The 16,402-nt window shown below is 42.8% G+C and overlaps 1 protein-coding gene and 1 pseudogene across 1 annotated transcript in view; one reads left to right on the top strand and one right to left on the bottom strand.

Annotated features, from left to right (window-relative positions):
* The window catches only part of LOC109691856 (uncharacterized), a 32,024-nt gene that overhangs the window by 8,043 nt on the left and 7,579 nt on the right, over positions 1-16,402 (bottom strand). Inside the window, exons 4-6 of the mRNA XM_074057348.1 lie at positions 11,310-13,464; positions 10,308-10,491; positions 179-226 (exon numbers count right to left, since the gene is read on the bottom strand). Of these exons, the coding sequence (XP_073913449.1) occupies positions 179-226; positions 10,308-10,491; positions 11,310-13,464 (2,387 nt within the window). The remainder of the gene's footprint in view (positions 1-178; positions 227-10,307; positions 10,492-11,309; positions 13,465-16,402) is intronic.
* On the top strand, positions 15,120-15,995 carry LOC109691890 (tetratricopeptide repeat protein 1 pseudogene; annotated as a pseudogene).

Genomic DNA, 16,402 nt, shown 5'->3' with positions numbered 1-16,402 from the left:
CTATAACTGGGATGACAGGTGCTTTTGTTCTGCTGAAATGGGGATCTCTGGAAGTTTTTTGCAGGGGTTGGCCTCAAACTGTGATCCTCACAATCTCAGCCTCCCATGTCACAAACGTGAGCCATCAGTACCCAACATAAAGTGCATTTTTACTAGTGAAAAAACAAGCTCTACTTACCTTGAAAATGCTCATCTTTAATTCTTCCTTCTGGGAAAGCCCAGAGTCCTATAAAGACAGAATGAGGAAAAGAGAGCCATCAATGGAACCTGAGCAAGTACTGGCACTAATCCACGTGGCTGCTCCTTGTGAATTAGAGAAGGTGCTTGTTTCTTGTGGCTTACAAGCAGAACATGACAAGGACACCATTATCCCTTCATTCCTCTCAGCAGCGGTGCATACAACAACACGCCCAAGCACACAGTGGCCCTGTCACCAGGGCACGTGAACTTCCACAACAGTGACTGTACGCTAGGCATGGGACAGAGTGTCATAACAGAAGCAAAAGGAGCTCTACCACTAATGTACACAGCCACTCACTGGGTGTCACCTTGGGGAGACTTTAACTTCTTTTGCTGCAGCTCTGTCATCTGCAAGTGGAACCCCTCCCACAGATCAACCTAGCATGATTCTTGGAAAGTAGAACAATGTGAGAGACTCTTTCTTAGCAAAGGCAGGAAATAGGTGATAATCTAGTTTGAAATTATCCTTAAAAACGTGAATTCTACCAGCAAACTATTCTAAGGTGTATGGAGCTCACAGGTGGTGGCTATTTCATGTAACTTTCCTACAAGTCCTGAAAAAAACTCTTGCTATCTTTTTAATAATTTGCTACCATAACAATATTTGTCTGTCTGTCTGTCAGTCCATCTATCTTATCTATTTTTCTGGTTCTGGGGTTTGAACCCAGGGCTTCACACATTCTAAACTCATGCTTTACCACTGAGCTGCACTCCTGGCCTTGATTCTTCTTTTTAAGTGGGAAGTGCTATCTGGGCACATATGCATGGAGGGAAAAAATTAAAACAAAAAAAATTAATACAACATAAGATGTGCAATAAGAAATAGTGGGACAATCTTCACCTAATGTAAATGAAAAAGACAGGAATCTGAGTCCACAATGTTAGAAATAAATAAACAGGTAAAAAGAGAAAGCTCCTGCTGTGGTAGAATGCATAAGCCAACATGTGTGCAATGAAAGATCAGTAGAAAATCACCAACAGATAGCAAGAAACCAGCGAAAGTGTGCTGAGGAGTAAGATACAATCTCAAAGAATTGACCGCACAAAGAAAAGGATAACCTGGTGGATACCTTTACAAAAAAACAAAGTGGAGACCACTTCGGGCAAACCCACAGGACATCTGACTGTCACATGATGCATGGAGAAGGTGTTCAATATCACTTCTATGGACTCTCTCCTGATAATGCCCGGGCTGAACACAATTATAAACACATGTCAAATAAGCCATAAAAAGGGACATTCCACCAAAAGATTTGCAAAGACTTCACAAAATAAGAGCCCAGGAGCAAAAGAAAGTCTGAAGAACCATTCTACATTAAAGTGACTAACGAAAAAAAAGCTAAGCACAGTGCATAGAATCAAACTGTCCTCTGATCTGGGGTGGGAGGGGATTGCTCTCCAAGATCTCACTGGGAAAACTGAACAAACTTAATCCTAGTCTGTGGATTAGATAACAGCATAATGTCAATGTAATTGATTTCATTTTATCACTGTCTCTAGTTTGCTCTCATATGCTTCAGCAAAAAAGCATGTATGTAGGGCATAATCCCATATGTATCATACACTCACAAGGTAGTTATTGCATATGACATAATGACATTATACATATAGATGACAAAGCTGTGAAGATAGCTCTCACAGCCATCAGGAGCAAGAGCCAGACTTGGTGTTTTCAGCTGACTAACAAGAATGAGGCAAGGCCACTCGGTGACCAAGAAAAAAGAAGAGTCTGTAACCCAGAGAAACTTCCCATGTGATCAAAATATGTATGAATAACCAAATAACTGTCTCCTGGCTAAGAGGAGTAACCTCTTCGTTACCTGCAACAACTCCAATCTCACTGTTTCTCCTACCTAGGTAAAATTCATTACACTACTCAGTCAGCAAACTGCTTCTGCCTTTGACAGCATCCAATCCACAACAAACCTTCCCTGCCTAAACCTCTCCCCAACTCAGCCAACCCATGCCAGTAGTCAGCTAAAGAAACTCACCTGTCCTCAGCTGCACACTGCTATCTAATCCACAGTTCACATTTAAGTTTCTTCCATTTTCCCACTATGTGCCTGGGGTTATTTGACTGATGGCCACCAACAGAGCAAAATGCACACATTGGGGAGGGTTGAAATATTTGGACTGAGTGGGATCCAAGGCAGCCATGTCAGTGTATTCTGTGCCATCTCACAGGGTCTGCATTGCCTGAGCATCTCAAATTTTCACCTTCACAGGAATCACCTGGGGAACTTGTAGGAATGCAGAGTCCTGGGTCTTATCTGCAGAAATTCCAAATTAGAAGGTCTTTGGTGGAGCTTACAGGCATCCCCTCCAGGAGAGGGTGGTTTGGGAACCAGAGTTTCAGAAGCCCTGGCAGGGAACTATCATTCCAAAACAAAACAGCTTCCACTATAACTGAAATACACACAAGAATAACTTGACCAAAAAAGGCAGCAAAATGTTAATAATTGGTATATTTCTATCCTAAAGTTATGGGCGACACGTTTATTTCTTGAAATTTCCGTATTTTCTGGAATTTCCACAATTACATGTTACATCTGTAATATAAAATTATTTGAAGTAAACAAAACGAAATATGTGAGACATAAACTATTTTAAAATCCTCATTCAACAGCCCAAACCTTACTCTCCAGCTCTAAACAACCTGCTTCACATGGAACCAGCCAGTTTCCTCTGGCTCGGAAAGAACAGACCCTTAGATTATGAACGCAGGTCTGGACTCAGGCTGACCCGGGTCCAGGGCCAGCCCTGCTACCCACTAGCTGTGCGTGCGACAGTTTATGACCCGCGCCTCAATCGCCTCGTCTTTAGGGTAGGAAAAGTCATCCGTATAAAACCTTCAGAAGGGAACCGATGCTCCTATGATCCGTCCGGTGTCAGAGGACGTGACCTCACCTCCGCCGTGCGCGTGGTCACCTCTGTGGAAGTGACAAGCCTTGCTCACGTGGGACTCTGCTGTCTCCTGTCGCGTGCGGTCAGGGCTGGGGGAGGAAGGAAGGAAGGAAGGACGGCGGGGAGACAGCAGGACTGTGTCTCTAGAGCTGACAAATCGCAGTTCCAGCTAGACGCAAAGCTCATGGGGTGGGGACACCCCCACTGCGTCCTGGGAGACATTACAGGAGCGTGGAAAACACAGTCCTATGAGCCAGGCAGGCTGAAACAGTGTGTTAGTAGATGACTTTTTCTCAAATACTGTGTTAGAAAGGAAGAACTTGCAGCTCCCGTTTCCAAATCAGCAAACGCAGTCACTCACCGCCCCAGGTGACGCGGCATGAAGTGACAGGCAGGCTCGCGGGTGGAGCAGCCGCAGCATGGGAGACTGGCTCCGCGCCGACCCAAAGAAGCTCCGCCCTGGGGGACGCAAAACGGCGCTCACGCCTCAAACCTCCGCTCTCAGCCCCTCCTTCCTTTTCACCCCAAAGGAAGGAATGCCAACTGGTGGTCCCAAACGCATTTTGGAGAAATACGTAAGGTGCCTGGGAAGCGGAGTTCATCACTGAAGCCAGTAAAACAGGGATACTTCGCCCGCCTCCAAGGGCGGAAGTGCCTGTGACTACCAGGAGCTTCCGGACTGCGTTTCCCAGAAAGGCCCAGCATTGTGCCCCTGAGCCGGAACTGCCTGTGACTAACAGGAGGTCCTGAACTACACTTCCCAGAGTTCCGCGGGAGGAAACCGTTGACAGTGCGACGTAACTGTAACTGCGCAGTGCTCTGGACTGCAAGTCTCAGAATGCTAGGGCGCGGGAAACCGCCACTCTACCGCCCTCCTGGACTACACTTCCCGACAAAGCCCAGCCCGCCCTTCTGATGCGGAGATGTCCGATTGATTATTCTACCCAGCCGGTTTGCCCTTTCCAGGTTTCCTGAGGTCTTGGGCAAATGTCTACTCATTGCAGTGTTTTCTGCCCTAGAAAAGAATGGATGCTGTTGATTTTAAGACTGAGTAGCACTTTAGACATTGTTGTGGTATGAATGGATCACCCCCATAATCCATTTGTTTAAATTCTAACCCCCAAGATAATGGCATTAGGAGGTAGAGCCTTTGAATTGCATCATGAAAAGGACAGTGCTCTCAGAGGAATGTCCTGAGGGAGCCCTTTCGCTCCTTCAGTCGTGTGAGGACACAACCAGAAGGTAGTATGCACCAGAAGCAAGCCCTCGACACACAAATCTACAGGAACCTTGATCTTGGACTTTCCAGCCTTCAGAACTGTGAGAAACAAATTTATGTTCCTTATAAACTACCCAGTTTATGGTGTTTTATTACAGCATATCCCAAATGCACTAAGACAGACATATTCAAGGTGTCCTTGCCTCTCACTTGAGGCTTCTTGGTAAACCAGAAAGACCTTCACCACAGGAGTAAGGGGAAAGGTAACCCGACTTTCTATAGTAGGGACTAAAACCAACTAACAAATCCCTAAAGATGAGTACATGTGGATGCGTTTTGTTAGCATCTTCTGGCCCTTGGGGAAGTGAATAAAAAATACTCTAGAGAAAGACACCACCAAAAAGATTTTAGGAATCATTGGTCATTCTCTCGTGGGACTTTGGTTAGAACTCAGGGCCTCATGCAAGCACCTGTCCTACTTAGCCACACCCCCAACTCCTTGACCATTCTTGCAAGAAGCAGTTATCACTGATGGTTGTCAAACATTGATTTTTAACTATATCATTCCTTCTACTGTATATCTTAGCATAAAGGAGAGCGTTTTCACCCTTTTCTCTCTGCCCTAGTCCTCATTTTACTGGTAAAAAGATTTCGTTTTGGCCATTTGGAATCAACACAAGCTGGAGCTTCTGCCTTTTTACCTGTTCCACTGTTTTTTTTCTACTTTGTGGCAGTGGAAAAAAATGTTCCAGGCTCATTTAGTACTTGCCCTGGCCAGCCCTGTAAAATCAGCTATTCTTCAAGGAATCACATTTTGTATTGTAGAATGGTATTTAGAAATAAACATCTGGGTGCTGGGAGTGCTCACTGCTACTGGGGATCATTGGTTTTCAGCCCATTAGGAGACTAGAGCTAGTAAATAGTTATGTGGAGATACATACTTAAATACACCGTGTGTGTGTGTGTGTGTATGTGTGCGCGCATATCCACACACATCTGTATCTACTTCTGTAAATTCCGAGCTAGACACATTTGACAAGCATGAAAGTGGTTCACAAAGGCTGTTTTCCTAGGGTGGGGCTTATCCATTGCCCTCAGGCTATGTATAACACTACAATTCCTTTCTTTTGTTTTTCATTCCTTTTTACTCTTTCATAACCTATCCCTGCAATTTCTGAAAATGTAGGAAACTTAACTGCATAATTTGTGGCAATGGGGGACTGTGTTTGTGCTATCTCCTGCTCAAAAAGAAAGTAAAAAGGAAGAAAAGTCAGGTGCAGTGCCTACTTGGAAGTCTGAGGCAGGAGGAAGTGAGAGAATTCCTTGAGCCCATGAATTCAAGTCTACATTGAGCAGCATACTGAGTTCCTAACGGGGAAAAGAAGGGAGAAACCAATTCAACTCATATCCATCTCTACAGGTTTTTTCAGTCACTCCTCATCCTGGAGTTCCTTGGGGGCTCTTGGTCAATCACACACATTGGATAATTGTCAGACAATCCTAAAGAAATAAGGAGGGACCACACATGGGTCCAAGTCTGGGCTTGAGCTGTCCACTGGAACAGCACTGCTATTCAGTCATGGACACCAGAAAGGGATTTCAAACACTTAGAGTGACAACTGCAAATTGTGGAGGCCCTTGAGTCACAGGACACAAAGAAGGGGTCCCACTTGCCTGCATCCCAGGTTAGCACTGCTTTCCTCTCCCATAACCAATGTCACACTGTCCTTTTGCAAAGCACCCACAGTGACCATCTTTGTTCATGTTTTTGAGCACTCATCTTAAGTATCTACATTGCCAGGTAAAGACTGCTAACATCAGGGCATGAACACATCAATGAGTCACCAAAACTTCAACCTGAAAATATTCGGCTGATCTTTTAGCAATTCCATTCCCAAGTATATATTCAAGAGAGTTAAAACATATACTTACACAAAAACTTACACAGAATATGCTCAGAGTAGCACTAGTTAACAGGGGAAAAGTGCAAAACCCAATGTACATAAAGTGAATATAAAATGTGGTATGTCCATCCAATGCAGTATTGTTCAGCAATATGAAGAAATGAAGTATTGATTCAAGTTGCAACATAACAAACCTCCAGACATCATGTCAAATGAAATAAGCCAGGCACAAAGCACCATGTATGGCATGGTTCCATTTACATCAAATATGCACAATTCACAATTCAACTGAGACAGAATGTAGACTAGTGGTTTCTGGAGGCTGAGGAGGTGGACGTGGTAACTGTTAATGTGTACAGGGTTTGTTTTAGATGATGGGTGTTGCAAAGCAATGGGAATCTTTTCAAACATAAAGGATATATGACAACCCCCTCCAAAAAAGTGTTAAAATGTGGCAGTGCTCAGAGCTTAACACAGAGAAATGCACAGGGGCCACCAATGAACAGGGAAACCAAGTCAATCGATGGTGACAAGAAGGCACTGAGGCAGAATGGTCCCATGGTGGCTAATGGGTACCAGTACAGAGTTAGGGAATTAATCCCAAATATGGATGGAAGTGAAGGTACAGGTCCAATGCACTTTGGGAGACATAAATTATACAACATTACAAATGAGATGGTTTTCTCGCCAGTAAGCAACAAAAATAAACTCACATACCTCTCATGTTCACAGCTATGTTGTGATCAGCGTGAAGAGTCAGATCATCAGGACAGCAGATGAAAGCTGTACCTGCAGTCTTTCAGTAATAGAGGTCAAAAATTGTTTGGGTTTATTTTACCAGATTTTGGTACAAATTATCTTTTAAAAAATGATCTACTGCGGCATCTAGTGATAAGAAATGGAAAAAAAGAGAATGCAGGTACAAGATTTCTTTCATTTCAGATATTATTTTCTGAGACAGGGTCTCACTCTGTTGCCCAGGCTGCTTTCAAACCCCTAGGCTCAAGCAATCCTTCCACCTCAGCCTCCACAGTAGCTGAGACCACAAGTGTGAATTATCGTACCCAGCAAAGTACTAAAATCTCTGATGCTCTGTACAGAAGGAGTTAACACAGGACTGAGACTACTATTCTTAGAAACGACTCCTTGCAACATGCTATGAATTGACTGATGGTGTCCTCTCCAAAATTCATGCTGAAACTCAATTCCCTCTTCCCCTTCCACCTCTTCCATTACATTTGTCCTCTCTGACAATTGCAGCAACAGGATACCATCCTGGAAGCAGTATCACCAGACATTCAACCACTTAGGGCCTTGACCTTGGAATTCAAAGCCTCCGCAACAGTGCTAAATGACTTTATTTTACCAGTTACCCAGTGTGTGGAATTGTTATAGCAGCATGAATTGAGTAGTCACATGTTTGAGAATCTGGATTTAGGGAGGATTCTCACAACTCCCTGCTAAGAGAGACTCACTATGTCTAAGCTATTTGTACAATGTGGTTTATGTCCAATGCATACCTTCTGTCTGGGAGTCTGGAATTTTGGAATAAGCTAGGCGGACGTTGCCTGTGTCCAACTCCTCATGAAGACCTACGTCAAGAGTCTACAGTGAGTTTCTCTGATAGACATTTTACACGTGCAGTTAAAATTCAAAGTGGCAGGAATTTAGCACATCAGCTTTTGGCCGATTCTTCCAGATTTCATCCTACGCCCTCTTCCCTTGGCTCAATGTATTTTGCATCCTTTCACTGTAATAAGTCCTAAGCCTAAGTATGACAGTATGAAGTGTCTTGTGAGTCCTCTTAGCAAATCACACAATATGGACGTGGTTTTAGGGACAACCCATATAGCATGTAAATAAGACAGCATCCATGAAGGAATGCTCCAAAAATCAACTATGGAACCTGGTCACCCAATTAGTATAATTTGCTGAGTGAAGTTCTTCCTTTCATCAACATCGAAAATAACAGCATCATGTCTCAGTAGTATGGAACAACACCCACACCAAATTCCTACCAAGGAACACTTGCCTCTCTTTACCTTGTCCTTACTGGTTCCATATCCAGAAAAAGGTCCACTGCTATTATGCTATGTTCTCTCTTGGTACATACCTTTTCTTCAAGAAACTTTTTTTTAATACTTTCACAGTATATGTATATCTTATTTGGTCCAGGATTTGCCTTCTGCCTCTTCTGGAATTATGCATTAAAAAGTGTAGCAGACAGCAATACCACTCTTGGGGATATACCCAAAAGACTGTTACTCCAGAGGCACCTGCACATCCATGTTTATTGTGGCACTATTCACAATAGCCAAGTTATGGAAACAGCCAAGATGCCCCAGCACTGACGAATGGATTAAGAAAATGTGGTATCTATACACAATGGAATTCTATGCAGCCATGAAGAAGAACGAGATGTTATCATTCGCTGGTAAATGGATGGAATTGGAGAACATCATTCTGAGTGAGGTTACCCTGGCTCAAAAAACCAAAAATCGTATGTTCTCCCTCATATGTGGACATTAGATCAAGGGCAAACACAACAAGGGGATTGGACTATGAGCACATGATAAAAGCGAGAGCACACAAGGGAGGGGTGAGGATAGGTAAGACACCTAAAAAACTAGCTAGCATTTGTTGCCCTTAATGCAGAGAAACTAAAGCAGATACCTTAAAGCAACTGAGGCCAATAGGAAAAGGGGACGAGGAACTAGAGAAAAGGTTAGATCAAAAAGAATTAACCTAGAAGGTAACACCCACGCACAGGAAATCAATGTGAGTCAATGCCCTGTATAGCTATCCTTATCTCAACCAGCAAAACCCCTTGTTCCTTCCTATTATTGCTTATACTCTCTCTACAACAAAATTAGAGATAAGGGCAAAATAGTTTCTGCTGGGTATTGAGGTGGGGGGAGCGGGAGGGGGTGGAGTGGGTGGTAAGGAAGGGGGTGGGGGCAGGGGGGAGAAATGAACCAAGCCTTGTATGCACATATGAATAATAAAAGAAAAATGAAAAAAAAAACAAAAAAAAAGTGTAGCAGATACTGTTGTCCACATTTACCAATTTATCTGTGTATTCAAAGCACCAGAGAATTATTTTGTTTTTGAAACTGGCTTCCGGAGTCCATGAATTCGTTTTGATTTTTTGTGCCACACAGCAGTGCAGAGTGACAGTGGAGGCTTTAAGTGTAAGAGATTATTACTTAGTACTTTTCCAGACTCTACTGTGCATAAGCTACTGCTTTGGCAATGCTGACGCTCAGTAAAAAACTGAAGTATAACTTATGAAATTACAGAATGGAAAAATTACCACAAAGTGCTCATTGCTAGGGAAAGATCACTTTTGGAAAATGTTTCTTTACACATTATCTTACACACAAACACACACACACACACACACACACACACACACACACTCATGCACCAGGAGCTGAGTTCAGTTATGCTATAAAGGCAACAATCTATGATCTACGAAGCCCATGCATTTCTCCTGTCATTACAGATATTGCCATCATTTTAATTGCTTTGGTTGATATAGGGCTAACTATATCTAAACTCAAATTCCTACCAAGGTGTACATTCTTCCATTAAAAAACCAATTCAATGGCATTATTTATATGTTACTTATAGTTCTGGAATGTTAATCTCATAGTCATAAACTGAAGGTGGGCATAGAGACTCAGGCCAGTAACCCCTGATGCTCAGGAGTCAGAGATCAGAAGGATTGCCATGTGAGACCAACCCAGACACAAACTGGTTAAGACCCTACCTGAACAAAACAAGCTGGGTGTGATGACATACATCTATAATCCCAGCTACATGGGAGGCATGGGTAGTAGGATCATAGTCTGTGGCTGGCCGTTGGCAAAAAGTGCAAGATTCTATCTAAAAAAAATAACGAAAGCATAAAAGGGCCAGTGACAGGAGCACCTGCATGGAAAAGCATGAGCCCTGAGTTGAAACCCCAGTACTGACAAAAACATCATAAAATTAATTCCAAGTATATGACTTCCAGCTCAAAGAAGTACACAATTTACCTTCTGATATACACTTTGCCCAACCATGCTTTCTGCTTCCGATAGGGGAAAGTATATGCATGTCAATTCTGCTTCAAATACATTCGGTGAAATGATCAAACATCCGCAAGTTCTTTTCGGTATTTGCGTTGTGGAGATGGGAACATGACATGGAAAGAGAACGCTGTGGTAATTAAAAGGCAATCATTTCAAAGTCTGGATAGAAATGCAGAGAATGAGGGATCACAAGTAAATTCAGTCTATAGAGAAATTCTGTCATTGGTTACTACTTCTGACACTTCCAAAGTATTGCATTAAATCACCTAGTGCTACTGGGTAAACATTCAACTGTGTAATATTCAGAAACCTGTTACTGTCAGATAAATAAAACTGTTTAGCAACAGCCACAAAAATCATAAAAGACAGTTCAGCGTATAAAGTATAATACCCATGGCAAAGCAGACAGGGATCCAGGAAGAACCCAACTTGAGAGCAGAGGCTGGAGGTAGAACAGGAGTCAGGTGCAATAGGGTGACACCATTTTAACATGGCAGGATGCAGATCCACTGGTTTTCTGCATTTCAACAAATACTCATTTCCCTGAATAATTTTCTTTTGACGGCTTCCTCCTCTGTGTACCATTTTCAAGTATTCTACATGTTTTCCTTTTGACTCATTTAACCAAAACCTGTCATCAATGTTGAGGCCATATATAACCAACAGCAATGGTCCTGCCCATGGAGCTTACAGTCTAGTGACATGCACTCTGGTACACCTCAAACAATACTTTTGCTAAAGGCCCAGTCACCCTCATTTCCTTTCAAAGTCCTCCTTCCTAAGTGATATCTGATAAATGTCCGAGTTCTGACTGAAACCTTTCCAGTACCACTTGCAAGGTGCTCAGCTGGGTGGCATTTGCTCAGTATTACATAAACAGTGACCAGTAAACCAAATATTTTTCTTCTATGAAGCATAATGAACATGAGAATTCAGGTCACACATGAGGTTTTTCAATAATGTCACTTTGCAGAACTTCCTTGCTCTGACGATTGACTAATCTTCTTACCTCTCTTATCGCTTTCATAAAGCGTATCACTAGCGTGAGTTTTATGATGACTTACAAGATTTGATCGCCAGCTGAAGCTCTTATTACACATCTCACACTTGTAAGGCTTCTCCCCTGTGTGAACTCTCTGATGAGACTGGAGCTGTGAAGACCGACTGAAGACTTTACCACACACATCACATTTGAACGGCTTCTCTCCAGTGTGGACACTCTGGTGAAGTTGAAGACTTGAGGCCTGACTAAAGTACTTACCACATTCCCCACACTTATATGGCTTTTCTCCTGTGTGGACCCTCTGGTGCATGTCAAGATTCAAGCTCCACTTGAAGCCCTTCCCACACTCCTCACATTTGTATGGCTTTTCCCCAGTGTGGACTTTTTGGTGAGCTTGAAGGTGTGCGCTCCGACCAAAGCTCTTCCCACACTCTTCACATTTGAATGGCTTTTCTCCACTGTGGACTCTCTGATGGGCCAGAAGATGTGAAGCCTGACTGAAGCCCTTCCCACACTCCTCACATTTATAGGGTTTCTCTCCTGTGTGGATTCGACAATGAATCTTAAGATCTGCTCCCCGGCTGAATCCCTTTCCACACTCTTCACATTTGTATGGTTTCTCACCGGTGTGGATCAGCTGGTGAATCTGAAGCCGTGAACACTGATTGAAGCCCTGTCCACACTCCTTACATTTATAAGGTTTCTCTTTGCTGTGGGCCTTCTGATGGATTTGAAGATATGAACTCTGACTAAAGCCCTTCCCACATAACTCGCATTTATAGGGTTTCTCTCCTGTATGGACCACTAGATGAACTTGGTAATGGGAGTTCCTCCTAAAGCTCTTCCCACACTCCTCACATTTATATGGTTTCTCTCCAGAGTGGACTCTCAGATGGGCTTGAAGATTTGAACTCAGAGTAAAGCCTTTACCACACACAGTGCATATGTGTGACTTCTCTCCAGTGTGTACTCCCTGATGGGCCTGAAGACTTGAAGGTCGACTAAAGCCTTTACCACATTCCTCACACTTATACGGTTTTTCTCCTGTGTGGACCCTCTGATGAATGTAAAGATTTGAGCTACAAATGAAGCCCTTTCCACACTCCTCACATTTGTATGGTTTCTCTCCTGTGTGAACTCTCTGATGGGACTGAAGATGTGAATTCCGACTGAAGCTCTTCCCACAGGCATCACATTTGAAAGGTTTCTCCCCAGTGTGGAGTCTCTGATGGTCCTGGAGGTGAGAGGCCTGACTGAAGGCCCTCCCACATGCCTCACAATTATAAGGTTTCTCTCCTGTGTGGACTTTACAATGAACGTTAAGTGCTGATCTTCGACTGAAGCCTTTCCCACACTGGTCACATTTGTGTGGTCTCACTACAAGGTGGAGTTTCTGATGGGCATGTAGATGTGAGCTGTGACTGAATTCCTCACCACACTCAGCACACTTATTTTTTTCTCCCACATGAACTGTTTGATGAACATGGTGAACTGAGTCATAATGGAAGCCTTTCCCACACTCCACACATGGAACAGACTTCTCTCCTGAGTCTAACTGCTGCTGGGGATCAAAGCTAGAAAGATCACTGAAGGCTTCTTTACACTCAGACAGCTTCTTCCCTGTGTGAATCATCCTATTCTTTATGCTATCTTTGCCATAATCATCAGGGCTATAAGACTTTTCACTTTTGTGTGCTCCACAATCATCACAGTGGTGTGAAGTCCAACTAATGGGGTCAATAGCCTGTCTACACAGACACAGTTTATTTTTCATGGAAATTTGCTGATATCTATTCTGATAATTCTGTGACTCAGTCAGAGAAGTTTTCCTCCAAGAATCCTGGGTCCTCAAAGTAGGAAATTGTGGATTTCCAGTATTACTGCGATCACCTGCTTTGTGATTTTGTATACAGTTCTCATCTTCAGAAAGTTGAATAGGAAACCATGCTCCAATTTGGCAGGGGGAATCACTTTGTCGGTAGAACTGAGTATTATTTATCATGGAGTCTGGACACCTGGTTAAGTCATTTGAAATTTGTTGCCAGATCTGCCAGCAGGAAAGCTCTTCATGTGATCCTCTGTCTTGAACAATTCTTAAGTCTCTCTCAATGTTCTCTCCTATAAGGACAAAGAATTCAGAGATACAGACCAGTGAAAGCTTTGTTCAAACATTGAAGATTTCACACTTAGGACTCAGAATGAGACTGTAAGGAAACTCAGGATGGATCAGGGTCTTGTGCTTGCTAAGGCAGGCACTCCACCACTTGAGCTACACCTGCAACCCCTTTTCAGTTCATTGTTTCTACTACATATTAAGTTCTCTGGTTTGCATACTGACAGAAAACAAGAAGTAAACACTGAGCTCCCAAGTACTAAGTGCTAATGAAACCCATTTAAGAACATAATTACTAACATTACCATAGAAATCTTTTTTAAATGATATGTCCTTCCTACTATAATTCAGTGCTAGTAGGTAAAAACTAAATTTTATGGTGCTCAGTTTTATAGCCACTACCTAGAGCAGAGCTTGCAAGTTTGTAGGTATTCAAGTAATGCATGCACAGATGAATCCCAGTTTGATTTCTGGGATTCTCTGTAACTCCAAATCCAAGTTTAAATTTGAGCCAATTCATAGATGCAAAAGAGTTTTTTAAAGTAAGGTGTCTGAAATACAAAAACAAGTGAAAAGTGCAATTTTGCTGGGAAGTTGAAAAGCTGGACCAGAAGCAGGAGTACACCAAGGGAATCAATGCTGAGGAAAAACTGAAGGTGGTGAGAATCACATGGGGTCAAAGGATAGCATGAGGGCCAATTCGCTAGATCATTTTGAGGCTTTTGCATTGTTTCTCTAAGATGTTTCTGCTTTACCAAGAGTCAAAAGTCACAAGCAAGGAAAGATAGCGGTCTCTTTAAAAGCCAGACATAGAAAATTTTGGATGTAGATAAATTTGCATCTGATAAGAATACTTTCCATTGATAAACAGTGAACTTGGAAGTAAAATTAATAGCTTGTGATAAATGTTTAGAAGAATAGGTTAGAAACTACCAGAGAATCATCACAAGCACCAATGTCATGGTTATGTGAAATGCCTTGTAAAGTCCTAAATCTATACTACATAAATGTGCATACAGGTAACATGGAAGATTCCTTTCTTATTGCAGATGTGGGCTTTAGAAGAAGCATATAGGGTATAGCTGGGCAAATCTTTTAATGAAAAGCCTGACTCACAGCTGGCTATTATCTAAGGTCTTTTCTTCTCTGGCGTCAGGGATAAAGAATGAAAATTTTAGTTCCTTTCTATGGGCAAATGCCTAAGAAGTAGACATAGAATTCCCACTAAGATCGTATTTCCTGGGCTGGCAATGTACCTCAGCAGTATAGCACTGGCCTACCATGCACAAGCCCCCAGTTTGATTTCCAGCACCAAAACAACAAAAAATAACCCATACAAAACTTATTTCCTCCTCAAATGAACCTGCTCTGCTACAACTGCTCAAATAAAGTCAGGGAGAAAGCACTCATATCAAGATTGGCAAACATCAACAACAACCACTACACCTACAATACTACAGGTCCCCTAAGAAGTGTCCCTAAGACAAACACACACACACACACACACACACACACACACACACACCCCACTGTGAAGTTAGAATTGGGTTAGGTATTCTTTTGGAGACAAAGGTAGTTTTTCAAAATACTGATTTAGGAGGGTAGGAAGGAGGAGAACTGTGGGGCTGTGGGGCTCCTCACCCCCATTGCTGAATTCAGCATGGGGGAGAAGTCAGAGAACTGAGAGCTTCCAGAGGATATGTTCAGTGCTTGAAGGTTTCAGAGCCTCAGGAAACAGAGTGTGCCAAACCTCAAGTTCCTGATCGCAGAGATCAGCATTCCCACAGCAAGCTGCCCAAGGAGGATGCAGCCCTGCCCCAGAAGGACCACGGAGAAGAGGAGTATTTTCATGACTGCAGTAACTCATTTGAGGAGTAGGAGCCAGGAGTGCATAAGGTTGAGAACAAAGCTGGTGATGATGCGAATTCCTCTGAGCAAGATGAAGAATACCTAATGGAACTGGAAAAAAACATGCCCGATGAAGAGAAACAGAAAAGAGAAGAGAGCACTAGACTAAAGGAGAAGGGAAACAAACAGTTTAAGAAAGGAGATTATGTAGAAGTGAAAATTCTTACAGTCAAGCTCTTCAGATGTGCCCAGCCTGCTTCCATAAAGACAGGTCTGTTCTGTTTCAAATAGAGCTGCTTCAAGGATGAAACAGGACAAGAAGGAGATGGCCATTGGTGACTGCAGCAGAGCAATTCAGTTAAACCCCAGCTACATCTGGGCAAAATTGAGAAGAGCAGAGTAGTATGAGAAAACAGACAAACTAGACAAAGCCCTGGAAGATTATAAATCTGTATTAGAAAAAGATCCATCAGTATATCACGCAAGAGAAGCTTTTATGACATTACCTAAGCAGATTGAAGAGCGCAATGAAAGACTAAAAGAAGAAATGTTAGGTAAACTAAAGGATCTTGGGAACTTGGTTCTCTACCCTTTTAGGCTCTCCACAGAAAATTTCCAGATCAAACAAGATTCCTCTACTGGGTCGTACTCCATCAGTTTTGTTCAAAATCCAAATAATAATAGATAACAACAGTCATACAAGCTAACTGGGAGGTTGTGTGCTGCTTGCTGTTTGCAAGGGGCAAAGCCCTGCAGCGTTCATTTTCAAAAGCATCTTACCTAAGAGAAAGGCTACCAGTAGAGCCTTATGCCGCCTTCCTGCTCTCGTTTTATAGTCAGACTGAAATGTACTTCCTAGTGTATGAGCCTAATTTGATTTCCATTTAAGGTAGTGTCTATACAGCTGTTGTCCCTGGTTCTGGCTGTCCCTTGTCAAGGAGGAAGCATGCTTGTCAAGGCTGACTTCCTGGAGCCACACAGTGCCCTAATCCTAGCCAGCAGAAGCCTTTCCCTAACAAAGCCTTTGAAGGGAGATGGCCAGTGTGATGAACAGGGTCCCCTCCTGCAGCCCCTCCCTGCTCAGACATGCTCAGA

Source organism: Castor canadensis, chromosome 16 (assembly GCF_047511655.1).
Source record: "Castor canadensis chromosome 16, mCasCan1.hap1v2, whole genome shotgun sequence".
Classification (NCBI taxonomy): domain Eukaryota; kingdom Metazoa; phylum Chordata; class Mammalia; order Rodentia; family Castoridae; genus Castor; species Castor canadensis.
The sequence above is the reverse complement of the archived record's forward strand: the minus strand, read 5'-3'. Positions and strand labels throughout refer to the sequence as shown.